Here is a 22,199-nt window from a genome sequence, read left to right as displayed (position 1 = left end):
ACACTAAGAAAGTGGCCCAAACTTACACTTTAGCTGGCCACAATCAGGCCACTATAATTAGCGGGTCTTGTGGCGATCCGACAATGGAGATGTACACAGCCGATTTACAGATTCTGGTGATATAGGTATGCCTGAGGCTAGTTTTGAGTGGACTCGAGGAAACTGTCCAGGTTTCTTTACTGCTTTTTTACATTTAAGTCCAACTTAAATGTAGGTGCATGGTACACAGCGCCTCCAGCTGACAGCATCTGCGTCATACAGGTATCTCAGTGACATCACCTCAAAGGTTTGGAAGCTTGTAGTATCCATAAGTGACTCAACACAACTAAACAAGTGATATATGTGAGAAGAGCCAACCTCTGTGATGGAGTAGCAATTTATCAAAATGTTATTTCTTCGGAGGGTGTTTTTGGAGGATTCTTTAGGACTGTATGAAGGCAGAGAACATGCAGTAGACATGGCTTTTCCATACTGTGGATGTAGTCTCAGCGACCAACCATCCAGATACTGATTACCATCTGGCTAGTGGCATCACCTAGATAGCAGATTGTTAACGTTAACAGCCTTCTACAACTGTGCCAGACAGTACTGGCCACTAATTGGGCATGTTCATGTGACTATGCTCTCGTACCACGCCATAAGCCTAGCACTGTGGGCAAACCTAATTCTAAGTCTAATACTGTATGACTCTTAGGCCCCATTATGTCAAACTTCAGATATTAAGATATTACTGTTTGTTCATTTGATGAGAAAAGGTTTCCCTGTTGTCCCCAAATTAAATTTGGCCCTCTGGACTCACCACTATGTACCCAATCCGTAAATATGTGTCTGCCAACTGGCACAGGTAGGTTGCCACATATAGAACATTGATGGATGGGCAGTTAATGGAAGATGTTAACGTGTCAAGTGTCAATGAGTTTTTCCTTCTGGGTCTTTCCTATGGTTAAGATCAAATTGCGCTCTTTGCCGTTTTCCTTTCTATGTATCTGCTGGCTCTTCTGGCCAATTTGCTGATTATTATCGCCATCATCAATGACCAGAGGCTGAACTTGCCCATGTACTTTTTCCTTGGGAACCTTTCCTTTGTTGACATTTGCTTCAATTGTTACAGCACCGCTTATGTTGGCCAATCTTCTTCGGGAACAAAAGACTATCTCCTTTACAGGATGCATGAGCCAGCTGTTCTTTCTGTTCTGCACTGCCAGTATGGAGTGCTTTGTCCTGGCCGTCATGGCTTATGACAGACTGGTTGCCATCAGCAATCCTCTTCGTTACTTCTACGTCATGAAAAGGAAGACATGTACAGCCCTTATCGTGTCCTGTTGGATATTTACCTCTTTACATTCACTTCTACACATTTGTATTGTTTCTTCCATGGACTTCTGTGGGCCAAATAACATTCACAAGCACTTCTGTGACCTGCCCCCCTTGCTTGCCTTGTCCTGCTCAGATACTTAAAATTACGAGCTTTTGGTGTTTACAGAAGGATCTTTGGTCACGATGAGTCCCTTTGTTTTTATAGTGGTTTCCTATGGTAGGATCCTCAGTATCATCCTAGCAATGCGCTCATCCTCTGGAAGATAAACTTTCTCAACGTGTTCTTCTCACCTAACTTCTGTAGGCCTCTTCTTTGGTACTGTCTTTTTCTCATATTTCCAGCCATTCTCTTCCAATTCAGTAGAAGACAACAAGGCAGTAAGTCTTGTGTACTCCAAGCTTACTCCTCTTCTCAACTCTATTATTTACAGCCTAAGGAACAAGCAGGTGAAGGAGTCTCTGAGGAAGATCTTTCCTCTAATAGTGATTCCACCCCTGAAGTCGTAATTCTATCTGCTCCATGTTACGCTCAATGACTGCTCCAGACAAGATACAAAATTAGCGGAAACCAGATTGTTGTAAACAAAATAAAATTTATTAAGGAAATATGAACCTCCCCGAAAGGAGTAACTCGGTTACAGTTACGGCAGATGAAAAATAAAACATGAAGCCTTAGGGTGGATCTGTCACACACAGCGGAGGCGGCCATTGCTGTTTACAGCTAAAAACAATAAGTATGCATGACAAGGTTTCCCACAACACAACATGGAACCCATCTAGAGTAGTCGGGAATTATCAACAGTTCTAGATGACACAATTCCTAGTAGTTCACCCAGTACAATGGCTGACCCCTCCACAATTATATGACAGGTCCACTTTAATAACGGTTGCCCAAGCTGATACTATATCTATCTGGGAAGATAATACTGTACCTGGGTTTGGCAGTGCAAACTTAATTCTTAGGAGGTGGCATAAAATTTCTTGAGAACAAGTAGGACATTTACTCCACTATGGACATGCTCCAGTGTTTATACTATGACACCCATACATCAGAGTAGTCTCTCACAAATGAGGGTGCATGGAATGATGTGAAATACGTATGTGATCTAATTAAAGGGCAACTCCATCTGACTACTGGCATAAAATATTGAGTAATAATATAATAGTTCACTGCCTTCATTCTTTGGAATAGTCTGAGACTTCAAGCTGCAAAGTTGTCATGTGTTGCTGAGGTGGAACTCTTTAAAGGTAGCCCCACCGCTGAAAATTTTTTAGTTATACATACAACTAGTTAAAAAGTGGATTTCTAAATGCCCTTAAACATGGGACCATTATCGGGCAAATTAACATTCCTACACTCAGTCCTGATAACCAGTCCCTGTAATGGGCCAGTGATCAGCTGATCAACAGGAAAACGCTTGATTTCTTGTGGCTATATAAATTTTCGCTATCAATTAACTGTATTATTTATCCTGTTCAGATCCTGAGTACATTCTGTTTTATACTCCAGAGCTGCCCTCACTGTTCTGCTTGAGGAGTCACTGTGTACAAACATTAGTTATTCTGAACTGATCCTGAGTTCCATGTATTACACTGCAGAGCTGCACTCACTATTCTGCTAGTGGAGCGTTTGATGTAACTCATGTTAAGTATAAATAATGAAATGTATGTACACAGTGACTCGACCCACAGAACAGTGAGCCCAGCTGTGAAGTACACAGGATGTAACTCAGGATCAGTACAAGGTAAGCTAACATATCTATACAGTAACATAACTTTTATATAGAATTAAAAGGAAGCTTTTACAAGATGTTCCTATTTAGGTGAGTTACTGGGGGACATCAGTTCTGGCCAAATAGCCCCCCAACATATAGACTCAGAGACCTGAATCTAACATATGTGTTCTATCCTTGGCCCATCAGAAGCTCTGAAACTGCGCCCCCACTAGCTCACCTCTATTTGGGGATCTTGCATCTACTATCATTTAACGGGGTGTATAACAGTGCCAGATGGCAACTACCAAAAATAGCTTTCTAACATAGAAGAGGACCATCCCGAACAACTGGCCCATGTTCACAGCTATATACAACTCTGATAGGTCAACGTGACATACAAACCAGACAGTTCTGTACAGTTTAACAAATATAAAGATATTTATCCTTTATTTAAAAAGCAGCAACTTTTTTCTTCCAACGAGAGCTACGGTGAGGAAGGAGAGGAACAATTTCTACTGTCGGCAAAAAGGAAAAAAAAAAAATCCGTCCCTGGACAGGGCAGAGGCTGAAAGGAAGACTAGTCAAACGGGTCTTAGTTAAAAGATTATTACATGTGACTATTGAGACAGTAATAAAATAAAACCAACTTTGAAAATATAACCTGAAAGTAATTCATGAAGAACTTTAACTACTTTATAATATCTGCGGCCCAGCCTCAGTTACGTCCAGTGTAGAAAAAGAAAAAATAATCTGTGTCCTAAAGCTGTTCCCCTAAACACCTATCATCTAGTCCCTACCAATCTGAGAACAGCTCACATCACAATACAACGCACAAAAGAACAAAAACACTATAGGCACAGCTTGTACTACTCCAGACTTAAGACTCCCCGACACCCCCAACCCCCCGCGATGGCTTCCAGCACTCATCTCAATGGAAGGTAAGGACACCCAAAAATGCTCCCAGATTTTTCCACTGAAATAAATGCAGAGATGCGTGTCATTCATCTTGTGGATGGAGGTCCTGACAGCAGCCAGACCATCACTGATCCTGCCTCAGATATATGTTGGAAAACACAAAGCGAAGAGGGTCTTTATCTCGGTGAAAGAACTCGGTAACACATTCTTGATGCAAGGTTATAATCTGGGGTTCAGCTTTTTTTAGCAATCAGATATTCTGAAAGTTATAGTTGTGTCTCCCCATCCAATGGTCGCTCATGTGATGTATAGTTGCGCCTGGTCCATCAGGAGAGGAGGCTCCTCTGTGACTAGCGTGAACAATCCTGACGCTGTAAATGTCCTTATAAGAAGAAGGGGGCAGGGGGGGTCGTCTTACTTGCCCTTGCGGTTACCTCTGCAGCCTACACACACTAACATATCGCTAATCAAAATACATGGCTTTTATTTGGTCCCTATTACTGAAACTGAGATGGAAGCTTTAGGCCGATGTAGGGTTAGATACACCTACTGACAGCTAAAATAAGGATACCTTTACCTGAACAACTAAACGTCTGAGCCAACAGGAAGCCCATCTTAATAACCAGAGAATACGGCGCTCCTCGGTCACTTTTCTTTGGAGAACTATGTATAAGGAGTAGAGATGAACAGACTTCAAGCACACTCAGGTTCATCATCCCGAGCGTGCAGCATTTGATTAGCGGTGACAGCTGAAGTTGGATGCAGCCCTAGGGAGTCCAGGAAAACATGGATAAAGCCATAGGCCGTAAGCTAATCAAATGCTACGAACATGAGCATGCTCGAAATTTGCTCAATTCTATTAAGAAGTGTAAATTGTTGCAGTTTACTGAGGTGCAATTTTTTTTTTCTTTTTAACGGGAGGGGGATGTTTAACCATCCACCATGCTGAATCACTGCTACTGGATACACAGGTTTGTCCAGACAGGCAAAAGGTCTCCAACAAGTTCCTTTCTTCTGAATGTACAATCCAATCTTTCCTCTGCTAAAGTCTCATGAGCAGTTCCTTGTCCCTGAGCGCTGGCCCACCCTCAGCCCCCCCCTGGCTTCAGTGATAATTGCCTGATGGCCAGGGCACTGTGCAACATTCGGGGCACCGTTCCTCATACACCAGGACCAGACAGTTTGGAGAACGTGGCCCATGTTTCGGAAGACCTGCACAAGGGCGATAAGCTTCCAGGTCACAAATGAGCTCCACTACTTCGTCCACAGTGGTTAGCCGACTTGGGTGCTTGCTGAATAGTTCATGGTAGGAAGGAACAGTGCAATTCCTCACAGCAATATCAAAATGAAGCCCAGGTAGTATGTGGATGACTGTCTCTGCCATGGTGGACATCCTGGACCTCTGGACTAGGTGTAGGTTGGGGCCGGTGGGAGTCAGTACTTCCCAATGAGCCGGCAAAGGAATCTCGTTTAACTCCTCCATAAATTCCAGCAGAACCCGGTCCAGACCAGTAGTGGCATTGTAGGAGCCCAGACTGAAAATCTCCATGATCTGTTGAGCAATGGCAAAGAACAAGCGTTAAACATTAGTCATGATTTGTAGACCCCCCAAGTGTAAAGACCCTATTACACAGGGTGATTATTAACGGAATAGGCCGATCCCACCCTGTGCAATAGGCCTAGGGATCAGCTGCCCTACAGACAGCTTATAGCATATTCTTCCAGCATCTACGTAACATCTAACATCCAGCACACAGTCAAGCACGTAAAGGAGAATTCCAGCGAATAGAATTGATTTATTTTTATAATTCTAATAAAGAAATGTAAAAAAAAATAATTTTTATTGGCTACAATACCCAGTTATAATATGTCGTCTTACCACTGGAGTACTCTCATCAGCCATCGCTATGTCATTATCCTCTGTTATATACTCCTCTGATTTCACCGGGCAATGGAGATCCTGGTAGAAAATAAGCAGAAAGTGTAAGAAGAGCGCCGATATGACTGTACTTTGAAAGCAAGACATGAGAAATATCGGCATACCAGGGGCTGCTCGTCGTCATCGTCCTCAATGATAGTGGTCTCAATCTCTTCTGTTACCCCTTTGGTATCCACACCACCTATGACCCAGCCACCACGTGTCCCCTGTAACAGACAATAGGTAGCAATGTGAAGCCACTCAATGGTATATGTCCGTAGCTCTCCATGTATTGCTAGCGGTAGAGCCAGTTATAAGGACACGGGGCACATAACCAATGGTATCCCTAGCACCTTCCTATAGCTGCAGAATTAAAGGGCATTCAGGATGAGATCTCCATTTTCCAATGTGATTGCACGGATCTTTCCACTAAAGACAAAGGGGGAGATTTATGTAAGTTACAGCCGGGGCATATGCCAGGGAGAAGGCAGAGTTTCGCCCCTTTTTCCTGGCGTACGCCTGCCGTATCCCCCACTTGCCCAATGGGCAGGCGGGCTGGACTCGGCAAGGTGAGGAGGATGCATGGTCTCCTCCTGCGCCTTATTTATTATGATTTAGGCCTGGTGTAGATTTCTGCGCCGGCCGTAGCGGGCCTAATTCACTAAGAAGAGTGTGCCTCTTAGTGAATCTAGCGGGGCAGTTGGGGGCGGGGCCTAATTTAAGACCAGTGTATGAGTACTCCAGTCTTGATAAATTCCACCCAACGTGTCTTACATCTGCAGAGGGGTAGCCTCCATTCTTCAGGGCAAGCCTTATCACTGGTATCTTGGGCGGCGAAGGCATTTCTTCCTCTTGTTTCTACAGAGAAGGAATTAAAGAATAATGTTCTGACACAAACGCTTGTAAAAGAACACTCAGAGGATACGCAGAGATCTGCACCCAATGTTCATTGCTCCAGGGCATCTGAAATAAGGAAATGAAGCATGGCAGAGTGTCGCTTAGACCATTTTGTGTATTCCGTTCCCTTGCTGACCTACAAAACCCTTCGTAGTCTCACCCTATATGTCACTCACTGTCTCCTCTTCTACTGCCTGGTGACGGATCTGACTACAGATGGTTTGTTTGTAGTCTGTAACCATGGAGACACATGGGTCTGCACAGGAACTGTATGCACAAGACTTTTTTTTTTATTAACTAGTTATTTTCGATGCACTGATGGTCACAGAACTATTAAACGTGATGTCATACTAACCACAAGTGCCATGGTCTCGGCAGCCTCGGTCGCCTCCTTCTTTGTACGCTCCACTATTATGGGGTGATTAGAATATTTCAGATATAGTGGTATGTTCTTCTCCTAAGAAATAAACCATCATAAGCCAAGTCAATACAGGGCACAGGGCGTTTCCCATATCCCCCATCCTCCCCCCACAAGCGTCTCTAACGTAAACAGGGCACCAGAAGCACAGTTTGCAGAGAAGAACAAAACAAAAAGTAAATCAGCATGGAATGGTCGGCCATGTGTAAAGTCACCCAACAACTTGATGTACGACTCGCTTAAGTAACAATTCCTCACATGGACGGAGTCCTGTTAGCAGCTACTGATACCACAATGCTGCAAAGAAAAGCTGCTTTACGGCAGTCCATAATCCACAATCTGCCATAACACGCTGCTCCCCTCCCGCGACTGATTCTAAGGAATGGCTATTTAAGCAGACACTTAGATGTTACCATCTATGTGATTAGATATACACAGTCCATAGCTGACATTGCTACAGATCAGGAGAAGCATGGGGGTTTGGGAACGAGAAGCCCAGGTCAGACATTAGGAAAGAGTTTACTATACAGGATCAGGGTTAGTAATAAGAGCTGGAGAGACGCCGTCCAGGCATGTTATTAACCCACCACGGCGAAACGCAGGCACTGCCGCCAGCGACACTTCTGCCGCTTAAGATTGCGGCCACCAAATTTGGGCTTGTCTTGGCAGAAGTCACATTCGCCACAGTCCAAGTTCTTAAGGCAGGCCTCGCACTGCCCACATTTTCGGTTCTTGCGGCGGCCTGCCAACTGCTGTGGAATATAGGGGAGGGGAGAGGGACAAGGAAGAGAAGATCAGGTGCTCGGCCTCAGCCAGGTTGTGTATAATATAATGCTTAAAAGTACTAAGCAAGACGGAGAGGAGGAATAGAAGAAGGGGGAGAGGAGGATGAGGTGTACGGTGATCCCCCAATGAGATACATGTAAATGTATTGAAGCACACAGAAGAACCGGGATGGGGGACAATCTGCTATAGGTACTAGGTGTTCATGCACAGGAAAGAAAGATGGAGGCACTGCAGCCACCGATGCAGCATGGAAGAAGCAGGGAGAAGGCTAAAGATGCATCCAGTAAAGGCAGCTCTACCCCGTACGTTACTGACCTTTCCGATCCCAATTTTCGACTTCACTTTTATTTTTTTCTTCTGGGGGGAAAAAATATAAATCCAAAATTATTTGTCCAGCATGTCCCTAACTGTGGATCTGACACTGTGCACAGTATCCCACCCGGCTTAATCTACAGGCCAATGTACCCAACCATAGATAGGCCTTAGACACTTTACAGGTGAATGGTCTGTTGTTGCGGGTGGTCCGCAGATGGCATTCATGGGCTGCCCACAATCACAGACCGTACACCACACAGGCCTTACCGAATGGCTGGACCTCCCTCTATGAAGCAGTCATACAATCATACGGAGAGGGAATATCTCATACTGTCTATAGGTCTGTCTATGTAGTCTACCAGGCCAGGAGTACTAGAGGTTAACCACACACCTGAAGCTGTCAGATTTCCTCACCTTATTGTGACACCGCCGCTTCACACACTTCCCTTTGATCTTCCGACCTGGGTTTTGCCTTTTTCTGACGCACAGAGAGCAGGCGCCGCAGTTTTCTGTAGTGCCACAGCCGATACAATGACCACAGTTTCCTCCCTGTGAAAAAAGACCAGGCAGGAGAGCATTCATTCTGCTGTTCACCTATAGGGGGCAGTAGCTTCTATTAAAGGTCACAGTATACACACCATATTCAACCTCTTTGTCAGCTTCTTAGACGGCGGAGCTTTAATCTTTTGTGTCTGCATGAAAGAAAAAGCCAATGAGGCATAAGATGCATAGGTCTAAGGGTAAAAAAAGGGGCCAGACACAGCACCACCTCTGACCATGGCTTGTGTCTGGTACTGCAGGTGAACCCAATTTACCTAACATGGTCTTCTAAACTATCTGAGGAAGCTGGGTAAGAACCCATAGGGCCAGCATTACAGTCACCCAGCTTTCCCAGAACCCCAATACCAAATGTGACTGATATATAGTGATATACAGGAGGCAGCAGTAGTGAATTTCCTCACCTTATTGTGACACCATCGCTTCAGACACTTGTCAGCGACCTCCTTCTCGGGATTCTCCTGCTTACTGACGCACACAGAGCAGGTATTGCAGTCTTCCTTCATGGTGCAGCCCGGACATCGGCCACAGGTCCTGCCCTATGGATACAGAGGATACAACACAGCGTTACTTATTGGGGGAGCAATAAGTTGTTTGCATCACATGAAGCACTGAGATTCATCCTACTGGACTGATACACTGTAAGGGGCCCCTCAGCTCTGTGATCAGTGTTTCTCAACCTGCGGCTGCCCAGCTGTTGCGAAACTACAACTTCCATCATGCCTCTGACAGTCTTCAAATGGAAGCTGTAGTTTTGCAATAGCTGGGCAGCCGCAGGTTAAGAAACATTGGACTGGAACCTGTCTGGACCCCCCCCCCCATCTACCGTTAGGGCCCCCAGTATTGGCTTTTCAGACCTTTCTGATAACCTGCAGGCAGCGTCTCCTCACACACTTCCAGGAGCTTCCAAAATCTGGGTTCTTGGATCGGAGGAGACACAACGAGCAATGTCCGCAGTTCTCAGTCAGCCGGCAGGCGGTGCACGTCCCGCAGCCGCTGCTCTGTATATAAGAAAGAGGTTTAAGAGGCGGCAGTGTCTCCAGGACTCATTGTGCAGGGTATACATAGACAAAGCCATAACACAGCCATACTGACGAAACCATAGGTGACCCCCATACAGGGGACAAGAGGACGTCTGGCTACAGGCCAATGGTTTCAAAAGAGTCCAGACAATGGTGAGATCCATAGACAACCCTCGCCACGGGTATAGGCGGGCACTACCCCGACTCACCTTTAAGAGCTTCTGTTGTTTGTTAAAGGCTCGTCTGGAAGCTGTGAGGAAGCAAAATGATCCATCAGGTTGGTGTGAAAATAATGGGGCACTGGTACCAACTATAGAACAGCTGGGTGACCTAGATGTGACAAACTCTCCAGACCCGGCCTAGATACATCCATCTATAGCCCTACAAACCAGCACAGACCTGTAGTCACATCACTCCAATCATCCACTCGGAGGGCAGAGCAACGCGGGAGAGAAGGTGAAGTGACACCACTGCGGCCTCTGACTACAGTTTGTAGTCTGGAACCACGGAGACGCAAAGGTCTGTGCAGCAGCTGTGTATACTAAGCAGGAATACATTTGCTATTTCTTCCCCTATTTTTCCTACTTTATCAACAGAGCGTTAAGCGAAATTACAGTAAACGCAGCCGAACCCATATAGATTGCTTTAGTCTGCATAAATCAGTGCTCCAGGTGCCAGGGTGACAATCTTAGGGCTCCATGGACTGTATCCATGCAATGATGCAGACTAAAGCAATTGGTGGCCAGGTTTACTCAACAATACTTGGGAATAAGAGATCGAAGAGGTGCGACAGCAGGATCCACAGCCCCTTATTCTATCCACGGTTGGGGAGGAAGGGGGGATGTGTTTTATGACACACAAGCATAGCAGCCATAATAACAGGTAAGATATATAGAGAGATGAGCGGATTTACAGTAATAACAAAGCAAAGTGATCCATTATCCCTGCAATCCGCTCATCAGCCGGCTGCCATGTAACAGACTGCCGCTCCGTGACACCCTCCCTGGGTTCGGGGAAAAGCTGTATCCAGTCCTGGGAAACTAGGAGAAACTTCTGGATATACTTACATCTACAGCTTGCACAGTACCACACCGTCTGCTTGGATTTACCAAACTCCACTCCAGTAAACCAAGAGTTACAGCCACTACAGCACCTAGAAAACAAGAGGAGCCAGTCACTATGCAGGGTAGTACCAGTTAAACCAGACCTCTATATACCATATTTCTAAAGACCTGTATATATAATACCTCTATAGAACTGTATATATCATATCTCTATATACTACAACTCTATGTACCAGACCTCTATATGCCATGTCACTATATACTATAACTCTCTAGACCTGTATATATACTATATATTCCATAGACTATATATTTTTTTTTTTATTATATATATACTATAAACCTCTATATACCAAAATTCTATAGACCTGTTTATACACTATATATACTAAAGACGTTTTGCAGTTTTTCAAAACTGTAACTTGGTGTAAGAGCATTGCTTTGGTGTAAGAGATTCCTGTACTGGGTGGGAGGGGGAGTGGGGGAGGGGTATGGTCTGCATAGCGGGGTCTGCAGCACCGTACTCTGACCCAGGAAGTCTCCCTCACCTTCCAAATCATAGATCCACTTCAGACTGGGGCTTACATCAGGGGACAGGACTGTGGAGGTAATCTCATCATAGCTGTATACCCTCTCTTCCCGGACAGAGAGCGCTGCTATACTGTGCTCACATATTCCCTGCTCATTGCTTCATGCTCCCTGCAGTCTCTGTCATCCCTTGTGTTTCCCATGCTCTCCATTTCTGCTATAATGTGCTTGCACTCACACTCAGCCATACAGACTGCTGCTATATTCTGCCTGCACTTACGCTCAGCTATACACACTGCTGCTATAATGTGCCTGCACTTACACTCAGCTATATACACTGTTGTATAGAGAGGTTTCTGTCACTGTCCTCCTGCACAGCTCCGATTCTCACTTCCTGATTGGTCCATGCTAAACACACGCCCCTTCCCCATTGCTGTCATGTGACCACACAGACTTCTGACAGCAGCCCTGCTTCTGTATTCTAGCCTGTTGTACTATGCTCCTGCATTATGGGGATCTGAAGCTCCATCTTGTATCTACAAACTGCTGTTTTCTCATTGTTATGCACTTACTATACATAATACTCTACATGCTGATTGCTATACTGTACAGTAACTTATAATGTGACATATCCAGCTTTCTAAATGTTGGTTTCCATTTGGTTTAAGAGTGATTTGGAGTACAAGCACGGTCCCGGAACAAATTATGCTCGTAATCCAAGGTACCACTGTACAATGCCTCTATATATATACTATAGACTTCTATATACCATACCTCTATAGATCTGTATAAACCATAGCTCTATAGACCTGTATATACACAACATATTCAATAGACTTCTATATACCATACCTCAATAAATCTGTATATACCATAGCTCTAGAGACCTGTATATACACTATATATACAATAGACTTCTATATGCCATATCTTGCTATATCCACTATTTATTATTATTTACAGAATCATTTTGCAGCTGGACAGAACCGGAAAACCGTGGCCGCTATTTCCTAGAAACAGCACCACACCTGCCTATGGGTGGTATGCGGTACTGCAGCTCTGCTTCACTGAATGAACATGGGTCTGAACTGCACTACCACACAGAACCTGGGAAGAGCTATGGCGCTGTTCTTAGATAAAAGCAGCCATATTTTTGTACTGCACTACTTACAGTTTTTCAGCAGCTGGAGAGCCACGGGTTGAGGACCTTAACAGACAGGTGCACACTCTGCCGCCATTTTTACTTACGCAATCCGCGACGACTCCGGTTCCTTTCCATTCTGCAGATCTTCTTTGGGGTCGGCCTCCTCAGCACAGTCCTCCTCTAAAGGAAGAGGCGACTTCAGTTCCTTAGACTGAGGGTTGGTCTTGCGCTTTGAGGTTTTGGGGCTTCGCCTAGAGTTCCTCAAAGGTTTTCTCTGGAGAGGGGGTGAAAAAGTCAATACAAACGCAGAGCATGGGGTAAAACATGGCTGCTTATTCTAGCAAAAACAGCGCCACACCTGGGCTGCCTCTGGTACTGCAGCTGTAAGTGAAATACCATATACAACCTGTAGGGTAAGGGCCCTATTACACAGAATGATAATCGGCCGAATCGGCCCTATCCGACCCATTATTGCTCCGTGTAATAAACGGACCTATAATTGTCGGGCGCCAACCGCGCATCGCTACGTGTAAAAACGGTGTGCGGCCGGCGGCTGATGATTTCCAAACTCTATAAATTACCTATCCAGGCTGCAGGGCTCCTATTGCGGTCTTCTTCTCACCGGGTCCTGCACGCTGCAGCTTCAGAGCGGCCTGTCTGAGCTGACGATGTGCGAATGATTTGCAAATGATCAAACAATAAAAATAGATCCAAATTCTATCAAACGACCAACAATTTCTCGTTGGTCGTTTAATATGGTGCGTCTAGACAGAAAAATTATCCTTCAAATCTGTGCAATAACGATCGCATTTGAACGATAAACATCAAGCGACGAGCGATAAATCGTTCATCATGATCTTTCAACAAGTTCTCAAATCGCCGTTGGTCGTTCACTGAAAAATCGCAGATCGCTTAGTCTAAACAGTCTTTTACCGATTCACCCTGTGTGTAAGATAGGCTTAAGTGATCTTAAAACGATCGCAATAACGATTTTTTCAAATAATATATCGTTCGTCTAAACGCTGATCGTTATAAAAAACAAATCGTTACTTCAAAATCGTTAATCGTTCGATTGCGCGAATTATCGCTCTGCGTAAACGCACCATTATGCGAAACGATTATCGTTTAAATCCGAACGATCTAACAATTTTTCGAACGATAATCGTCCTGTGTAATACCGCCCTTAGGGTTCTATTATATGAAGCGATTTTTAATGATTAACGACTAACGATCGCAAACTAGATTGTTTATCGTTAACCTAAAACCATTCACCATATTACACAGAATGATAATCGTTAGTTACGATAGTTACTATAATCGTTATTGCGATTGTTGCTATGATCGTTTACTCCTTCTCATCCCAGCAAAACTAAGGACAATGTGCAATTACACTGAACGATTATTGAACAAATCGGGGACTACAGCAAACGATTAACGATAATTTTAGGTTCAGATCTATATCAGCGACATACGAACGATTTCTCAATCGCTGCCTGCAATTACACAGAACGAATATCGTTTAAATTCGAACAATATAACGAGGACAAGGCCCTATTCCTTGGGACAATTATCGTGCGAAAAATCGTTATATAGTTCGAATTTAAACGATAATCGTTCTGTGTAATTGCAGGCAACGATCGAAAAATCATTCGTATGTCGATATAGATCTGAACGTAAAATTATCGTTAATCGTTCGCTGTAATTCCACATTTGTTCTCTCAAGTTCCGCATTTTTTCACTAATCGTTCAGTGAAATTGCACATTGTTCATTGTTTTGCTGGGATCAGAAGGAATAAACGATCAAAGTTACAATCGCAATAACGATCATAGTAACGATCGTAACTAACGACCATCATTCTGTGTAATATGGTGAACGATTTCAGGTTAACGATAAACAATCTCGTTTGCGATTGTTTATCGTTAGTCGATAATCGTTAAAAAACGATCAGTGCAATAGGACCCTAACAGTCTGCTGTCCCCCATTATCAGGCAAGAGCCTAAATTGCAGACCTTCATTTTAGTGCCCCCCACTGATGACATCATCATGCATGTGACTGCCTTGGATGACATCACTTTACCTTGTCGGATGGTAATACTACTCCGCGCTTGAAATCAAACCAGGACAGGTCCACCGAGTCCCCCAGGTACTTGGCCAGCTCATTCCTGCTCCTGAAGCGCACACCTGTTGGACTAAAGAGAAGACTGAACCGTCACAAGGGGAGGGCGGGAACCCAGCTTTCTAGAGTCCAGAACGGCCCATCCCTCTTGTCAGACAGGATACAGGCCTGAGCATCAGCAGCACTGGGCGATTTGTTATTCCATTTCTGGAAAAGCTGGGTGACAGCAAACATGGCTCCCGCATGAGCAGTCACTTAGCTTTCTAAGGTACAGATAACTAAGAAAACGCTGAATACTTTTCTTGTATCTATAACGTCACCCAGCTTTCCTAGAGTCCAGAATAGCATACACTTTCTGGAGGATAAAATCACTTTACCATTTAGGAGCCAAGGAAAGCCGAGTCGTCACATAAGTGAACAGATTTCAGGAAGCAAAACACTTGGTGATAAACAATGTGGCGGCCATCACAGGGGTCATGTCACCCAGCTTTACGGGAGCCCAGAATAACATATGCTTTACACAGTGTGGAATAACTTTGCTTTCGGGAGCCCGGGAAAGCATAAGTCAATGATTCCAGAGAGCTTGGTGGCAACCAATATGGCCACATGTCAACTGCTACAGGTCCCCTGGAGCCCTGAACGACATATCCAGTCCATGTGTCTTTGCCACTCAGGAGGCCAGGAAAGCTGGGTTAAAGTGTAACCAGGTAGAGTTCAGAAAGCGTAGTGATATACAATATGGCCACCATTACAAGGATTATGTCACTGGTCTTGAATAACATTTGCACGTTTCCACACTATTGAACAACCTTGCCATTCAGGGCCCAGGAAAGCAGAGTCAAAGCATAAGTAAGAAGATTCTAGGAAGCTCAAAACTGGTGATAACTAATATGGCCACCCTCTGAGCTGTTACAACTGAATGATATCTCTGACCCTCTTTCTATATTACTGAATAACTTGACATTCAGGAAGCCAGGAAAGCTGGGTCAAAGTGTATCCGAGTCCATTCCAGGAAGCTTCATGATAAACACTATGGCCATCATTGTAAGGATTAGGTCCCTCAGATCATGTCACACAGCCTTAAATGGCATTTGCTTTCCACAGTATTGAACATCTTTGCCATTCAGAAGCTCAGGAAAGCTGAGTCAAAGCATAAGTTAGCAGATTCCAGGAAACTCGCTACTGGTGACAACCAATATGGCCGCCATTTCAGCCGTTACAGGTTTCCTTGGGTTTCCTGGATGACGTATCTTGTCCATACGTCTTTTCCATTCAGTAGCTCAGAAAAGCTGGGTCAAAGTGCAACTGAGTAGATTCCAGGAAGCCTAGTGATAAACAATATGGCCGCCATGGCTAGGATTATGTCACCCAGCCTTGAATAACATTTGCTTTTCACAGTATTGCATAACTTCCATTCAGAAGCCCAGAAAAGCTGAGTCAAAGCTAAGTGACCAGATTATAGGAAACTTATTGCTGGTGAGAACCATTATGGCCGCCACATCAGCTACTGCAGGTTTCCTAGGGCCCGGAATGACATATCCAGGCCATATGTCTTTGCCATTTAGGAGCCCAGAAAAGCTGAGTCACGTGACCTCTAAGGATAACCATCATGGTAGCCACCCAGCTTTCCTGGAATAAGATAAAAGCTGCTGAAGGGCAGAAGGTTGAGCCCATCTCCCCCCATACCTTTGATAGTAAGTGTCCGACTGGCCAGACGAGGCTCCAGATTTGCGGACGGCCGTGCGTCTCTTCCAGCCGGGACCCAGAATCGGCCAATCCTCCCAGCCCTCGGACATGGTGGAGGGAGATGCCTGAGACAATAAGGGGAGATGATCAATGAGCCTGGAAGTGTGGAGCAGCTGCAGCAGCAATAAGGCGGTGGGGGGTGGGGGGACTCACGCTGGAGACACACATGGATGCTTCTCGCTCGCTCGCGCTCTCCGGAGTCTCTGACTCACTACATTCCTGCTGCTCCAGCCCACAAGACAGGCTGCGGGAGGAAGTGGAGCAGACAGGAACACCCTGCAATGCGCTGGAAGCCAGATCAGCTGATCTCTGCACGCAAGCCACCCGTCCCATGGGAAACAATGCTGGGAGTTGTAGTGCCCCTGGGGGCCAAACCCTGCAATAAATCACCCTGCCAAATCTGTACTATACACCTACACATACCACCGCCGCCGCTAACTAGTCACTACAACCAATATGGCCGCCACAATGTGTCACCCGGATATAATGGAGGCAGAGACTGTATACACCCTCCGCTACTCTCCTGACGCACAACTCCCTAACACTGCAGGAGACCAGGGGCGGTCAGATGTACATGGCGTCGCTTATTCCCAGGGGAACAAGGCCTCTGCCCGATCCTTATTTCCCAGATCAGCGATGATTGGGCTTTCACCTAACTACAACTCCCAGCATACTCTTAGGATCAATTCCTGATGTGTACTGTAGCTGGAGAGCCCCTTTAAGATGACTTTCTGGGGGAGATTTAACCCTTATAGCGAGATTTTCTTTGTCGCCCATAGCAACCAATCACAGGTCAGCTTTCATTTCTCACATTGCTCTGGTAAAATGAAAGCTGAGCTGTGATTGGTTGCTACAGGAGCTAAGTGGTTGCTATGGGCAATGAGGAGACCCTCACTATAACACAGCGCCATAAATCTCCCCCTTCGCCCTTAATGCCCTACCCTTTGCACACTATAGTCACCCACTAAATATGGACATACCCCACCAGCGTACGCATGTCACCGCAGTAGCCAATCGCTGAGTTCAGAGATGCTGTTGCCCGTAGCAACCAATCACAGCTTAGCTTTTACTTTACCAGAGCAATGTGAGAAGTGATTGGTTGCTATGGGCAACACAGAGAATAAGACAATAGGCGCCATCCCTACCTCAGGACCAGAGCAGGGGTGCTGCGTGTGGCGAGGAATATACACTGGTGGTAGCAAAATACTGAGGGCAGAGGCAATGGTAGTAATAACTGTGGTGGTGATAATAGCAGCAGTAGTAGTAGTGACAGTAGTAGTAATAGAGGGGTGGTACCAGTAGTGGTGGGAACAGCAGAAGGAAAAATACTGAAGGTAGAACCAATAATACTGATGGTAGAGGTAGTAGTACTGGTGATATTGCTAGAGAGCAGGACTAGTGACAGTGGTGGTGGGAGGAGCAATACTAGTGATAGTGGTGGTGGGAGGAGCAATACTAGTGATAGTGGTGGTGGGAGGAGCAATACTAGTGATAGTGGTGGTGGGAGGAGCAATACTAGTGATAGTGGTGGTGGGAGGAGCAATACTAGTGATAGTGGTGGGAGGAGCAATACTAGTGATAGTGGTGGGAGGAGCAATACTAGTGTTAGTGGTGGTGGGAGGAGCAATACTAGTGATAGTGGTGGTGGGAGGAGCAATACTAGTGATAGTGGTGGTGGGAGGAGCAATACTAGTGATAGTGGTGGGGGGAGGAGCAATACTAGTGATAGTAGTGGTGGTGGGAGGAGCAATACTAGTGATAGTGGTGGGAGGAGCAATACTAGTGATAGTGGTGGTGGGAGGAGCAATACTAGTGATAGTGGTGGGAGGAGCAATACTAGTGATAGTGGTGGGAGGAGCAATACTAATGATAGTGGTGGTGGGAGGAGCAATACTAGTGATAGTGGTGGGAGGAGCAATACTAGTGACAGTGGTGGTGGGAGGAGCAATACTAGTGATAGTGGTGGGAGGAGCAATACTAGTGATAGTGGTGGTGGGAGCAATACTAGTGATATTGGTGGTGGGAGGAGCAGTACTAGTGATAGGAGGAGTACTAGTGGTGATAGTGGAGGGAGGAGGAGCAGTACTAGTGGTGATAGTGGAGGGAGGAGGAGCAGTACTAGTGGTGATAGTGGTGGGAGGAGCAGTACTAGCGGTGATAGTGGAGGGAGGAGGAGCAGTACTAGTGGTGATAGTGGAGGGAGGAGGAGCAGTACTAGCGGTGATAGTGGAGGAGGAGCAGTACTAGCGGTGATAGTGGAGGAGGAGCAGTACTAGTGGTGATAGTGGAGGGAGGAGCAGTACTAGTGGTGATAGTGGAGGGAGGAGCAGTACTAGCGGTGATAGTGGAGGAGGAGCAGTACTAGTGGTGATAGTGGAGGAGGAGCAGTACTAGTGGTGATAGTGGAGGAGGAGCAGTACTAGCGGTGATAGTGGTGGGAGGAGCAGTACTAGCGGTGATAGTGGAGGGAGGAGGAGCAGTACTAGTGGTGATAGTGGAGGAGGAGCAGTACTAGCGGTGATAGTGGAGGGAGGAGGAGCAGTACTAGCGGTGATAGTGGAGGGAGGAGGAGCAGTACTAGCGGTGATAGTGGAGGGAGGAGGAGCACGACTAGCGGTGATAGTGGAGGGAGGAGGAGCAGTACTAGTGGTGATAGTGGAGGGAGGAGGAGCAGTACTAGCGGTGATAGTGGAGGGAGGAGCAGTACTAGCGGTGATAGTGGAGGGAGGAGGAGCAGTACTAGCGGTGATAGTGGAGGGAGGAGGAGCAGTACTAGCGGTGATAGTGGAGGAGGAGCAGTACTAGCGGTGATAGTGGAGGGAGGAGGAGCAGTACTAGTGTAAAAATGGGTGCAAAAGCAGAGATCAATCCAAATAGCAAACACCTATATACCCAGGAGGAGGAGTACACAATTACAGTACAGTATATACACAGGAGGAGGGGTATACAGTGACATTATATACACAGGAGGAGGGGTATACAGTGCAGTATATACACAGGAGGAGGGGTATACAGTACAGTATATACACAGGAGGAGGGATATACAGTACAGCATATACACAGGAGGAGAGATATACAGTGACAGTATATACACAGGAGGAGGGGTATACAGTGACAGTATATACACAGGAGGAGGGGTATACAGTACAGTACATACACAGGAGGAGGGGTATACAGTACAGTATATACACAGGAGGAGGGGTATACAGTACAGTATATACACAGGAGGAGGGGTATACAGTACAGTATATACACAGGAGGAGGGGTATACAGTACAGTATATACACAGGAGGAGGGGTATAAAGTACAGTATATACACAGGAGGAGGGGTATAAAGTACAGTATATACACAGGAGGAGAGGTATACAGTACAGTATATACACAGGAGGAGGGGTATATACTACAGTATATACACAGGAGGAGGGGTATACAGTGCAGTATATACACAGGAGGAGGGGTATACAGTACAGTATATACACAGGAGGGGTATACAGTGACAGTACAGTATATACACAGGAGGAGGAGTATACAGTGACAGTATATACACAGGAGGAGGGGTATACAGTACAGTATATACACAGGAGGAGGGGTATACAGTGACATTATATACACAGGAGGAGGGGTATACAGTGAAAGTATATACACAGGAGGAGGGGTATACAGTACAGTATATACACAGGAGGAGGGGTATACAGTGAAAGTATATACACAGGAGGAGGGGTATACAGTGAAAGTATATACACAGGAGGAGGGGTATACAGTACAGTATATACACAGGAGGAGGGATATACAGTGACAGTACAGTATATACACAGGAGGAGGGGTATACAGTACAGTATATACACAGGAGGAGGGGTATACAGTACAGTATATACACAGGAGGAGGGATATACAGTACAGTGTATACACAGGAGGAGGGGTATACAGTACAGTATATACACAGGAGGAGGGGTATAAAGTACAGTATATACACAGGAGGAGGGGTATATACTACAGTATATACACAGGAGGAGGGGTATACAGTGCAGTATATACACAGGAGGAGGGGTATACAGTACAGTATATACACAGGAGGGGTATACAGTGACAGTACAGTATATACAAAAGAGGAGTATACAGTGACAGTATATACACAGGAGGAGGGGTATACAGTACAGTATATACACAGGAGGAGGGGTATACAGTGAAAGTATATACACAGGAGGGGTATACAGTACAGTATATACACAGGAGGAGGGATATACAGTGACAGTACAGTATATACACAGGAGGAGGGATATACAGTGACAGTACAGTATATACACAGGAGGAGGGATATACAGTACAGTATATACACAGGAGGAGGGGTATACAGTGCAGTATATACACAGGAGGAGGGGTATACAGTACAGTATATACACAGGAGAAGGGGTATACAGTGAAAGTATATACACAGGAGGAGGGGTATACAGTACAGTATATACACAGGAGGAGGGGTATACAGTACAGTATATACACAGGAGGAGGGGCATACAGTGCAGTATATACACAGGAGGAGGGGTGTACAGTACAGTATATACACAGGAGGAGGGGTATACAGTGACAGTATATACAGAGGAGGAGGGGCATACAGTGCAGTATATACAAAGGAGGAGGGGTATACAGTACAGAATATACACAGGAGGAGGGGTATACAGTGCAGTATATACACAGGAGGAGGGGTATATACTACATTGTATACACAGGAGAAGGGGTATATAGTACAGTATATACACAGGAGGAGGGGTATACAGTGCAGTATATACACAGGAGGAGGGGTATACAGTAACAGTACAGTATATACACAGGAGGAGGGGTATACAGTGCAGTATATACACAGGAGAAGGGGTATACAGTACAGTATATACACAGGAGGAGGGGTATACAGTACAGTATATACACAGGAGGAGGGGTATACAGTGACAGTATATACACAGGAGGAGGGGTATACAGTGACAGTACAGTATATACACAGGAGGAGGGGTATATACTACAGTGTATACACAGGAGGAGGGGTATATACTACAGTGTATACACAGGAGGAGGGGTATATACTACAGTGTATACACAGGAGGAGGGGTATATACTACAGTGTATACACAGGAGGAGGGGTATACAGTACAGTATATACACAGGAGGAGGGGTATATACTACAGTGTATACACAGGAGGAGGGGTATATACTACAGTGTATACACAGGAGGAGGGGTATACAGTACAGTATATACACAGGAGGAGGGGTATATACTACAGTGTATACACAGGAGGAGGGGTATATACTACAGTGTATACACAGGAGGAGGGGTATATACTACAGTGCATATAGTGATACTGCTGTCAGAGTCATGTGATCATGTGACCATGTGAGTGACAGCTCCGCATACAACCTCCCCCGCCCCCTCCCCAAGACGCAACGTAACCGCGACCGCCGCCGCAGCGCTCACCTGTCCGCCTACTAATCCTGCGTTGATAACTCTGAGACGGGCGGGAGCGCTGCAGGAAACGGAAACCAACTTCCTTCCTGTTCCGGTCCGACGGAGTACACCCCGAGCACGGCTGCCATAATCCGCGGCCACAGGAAGGCGGCTATGGAACGCAGAGGCCGGGGCCACGCCCACCTGCCCGGGGTGGGATGACGCACGACACACAACCACACCCCTAAGACGCTATTGGCTGTGGCTGATAAACAAGCGAAGTGAAATGGCGGCTACAGCTGAGGGCG

At 45.7% G+C, this 22,199-nt stretch overlaps 1 protein-coding gene and 1 pseudogene across 6 annotated transcripts; one reads left to right on the top strand and one right to left on the bottom strand.

Moving 5' to 3' along the window:
* Positions 1-822: 822 nt before the first annotated feature.
* Positions 823-1,824, top strand: LOC138765854 (olfactory receptor 1f45-like; annotated as a pseudogene).
* Positions 1,825-1,890: 66 nt separating this feature from the next.
* LOC138766042 (methyl-CpG-binding domain protein 1-like) lies at positions 1,891-22,108 on the bottom strand. 6 transcript variants are annotated; one of them, XM_069943345.1, is made up of 17 exons: positions 21,922-22,108; positions 16,401-16,525; positions 14,676-14,787; positions 12,702-12,871; positions 10,929-11,014; positions 10,071-10,111; positions 9,697-9,840; positions 9,244-9,378; positions 8,920-8,973; positions 8,696-8,830; positions 8,282-8,323; positions 7,768-7,932; positions 7,118-7,219; positions 6,640-6,723; positions 5,991-6,092; positions 5,827-5,907; positions 1,891-5,499 (listed from the first exon to the last, which is right to left on the bottom strand). In XM_069943345.1, exons 2-17 carry the CDS (start codon positions 16,508-16,510, stop codon positions 5,053-5,055), a joined length of 2,010 nt encoding a protein of 669 aa, XP_069799446.1. In that variant the 5' UTR covers positions 16,511-16,525; positions 21,922-22,108; the 3' UTR covers positions 1,891-5,052. The 6 variants fall into 6 exon arrangements, with proteins under 6 accessions (XP_069799446.1, XP_069799444.1, XP_069799442.1 ...); XM_069943343.1 differs by lacking the exon at positions 21,922-22,108 and adding an exon at positions 17,422-17,440; XM_069943341.1 differs by lacking the exon at positions 21,922-22,108 and adding an exon at positions 16,614-17,098 and having other exon boundaries at positions 7,768-7,929.
* Between the last annotated feature and the right edge of the window lie 91 nt (positions 22,109-22,199).

The sequence above is a fragment of the Dendropsophus ebraccatus genome, chromosome 10, assembly GCF_027789765.1.
Source record: "Dendropsophus ebraccatus isolate aDenEbr1 chromosome 10, aDenEbr1.pat, whole genome shotgun sequence".
Lineage (NCBI taxonomy): Eukaryota > Metazoa > Chordata > Amphibia > Anura > Hylidae > Dendropsophus > Dendropsophus ebraccatus.
This window is presented reverse-complemented; position numbering and strand designations above follow the sequence as displayed.

Coding starts and splice junctions, on each gene's coding strand:
- LOC138766042 (XM_069943340.1), bottom strand. CDS start 16,793: ATGGGACGGGTGGCTTGCGTGCAGAGATCAGCTGATCTGGCTTCCAGC. Junction 7,933..8,281: donor CGAAAATTGGGATCGGAAAG/GTCAGTAACGTA, acceptor TATATTCCACAG/CAGTTGGCAGGCCGCCGCAA. Junction 5,500..5,826: donor CTGATGAGAGTACTCCAGTG/GTAAGACGACAT, acceptor ATTGCTCAACAG/ATCATGGAGATTTTCAGTCT.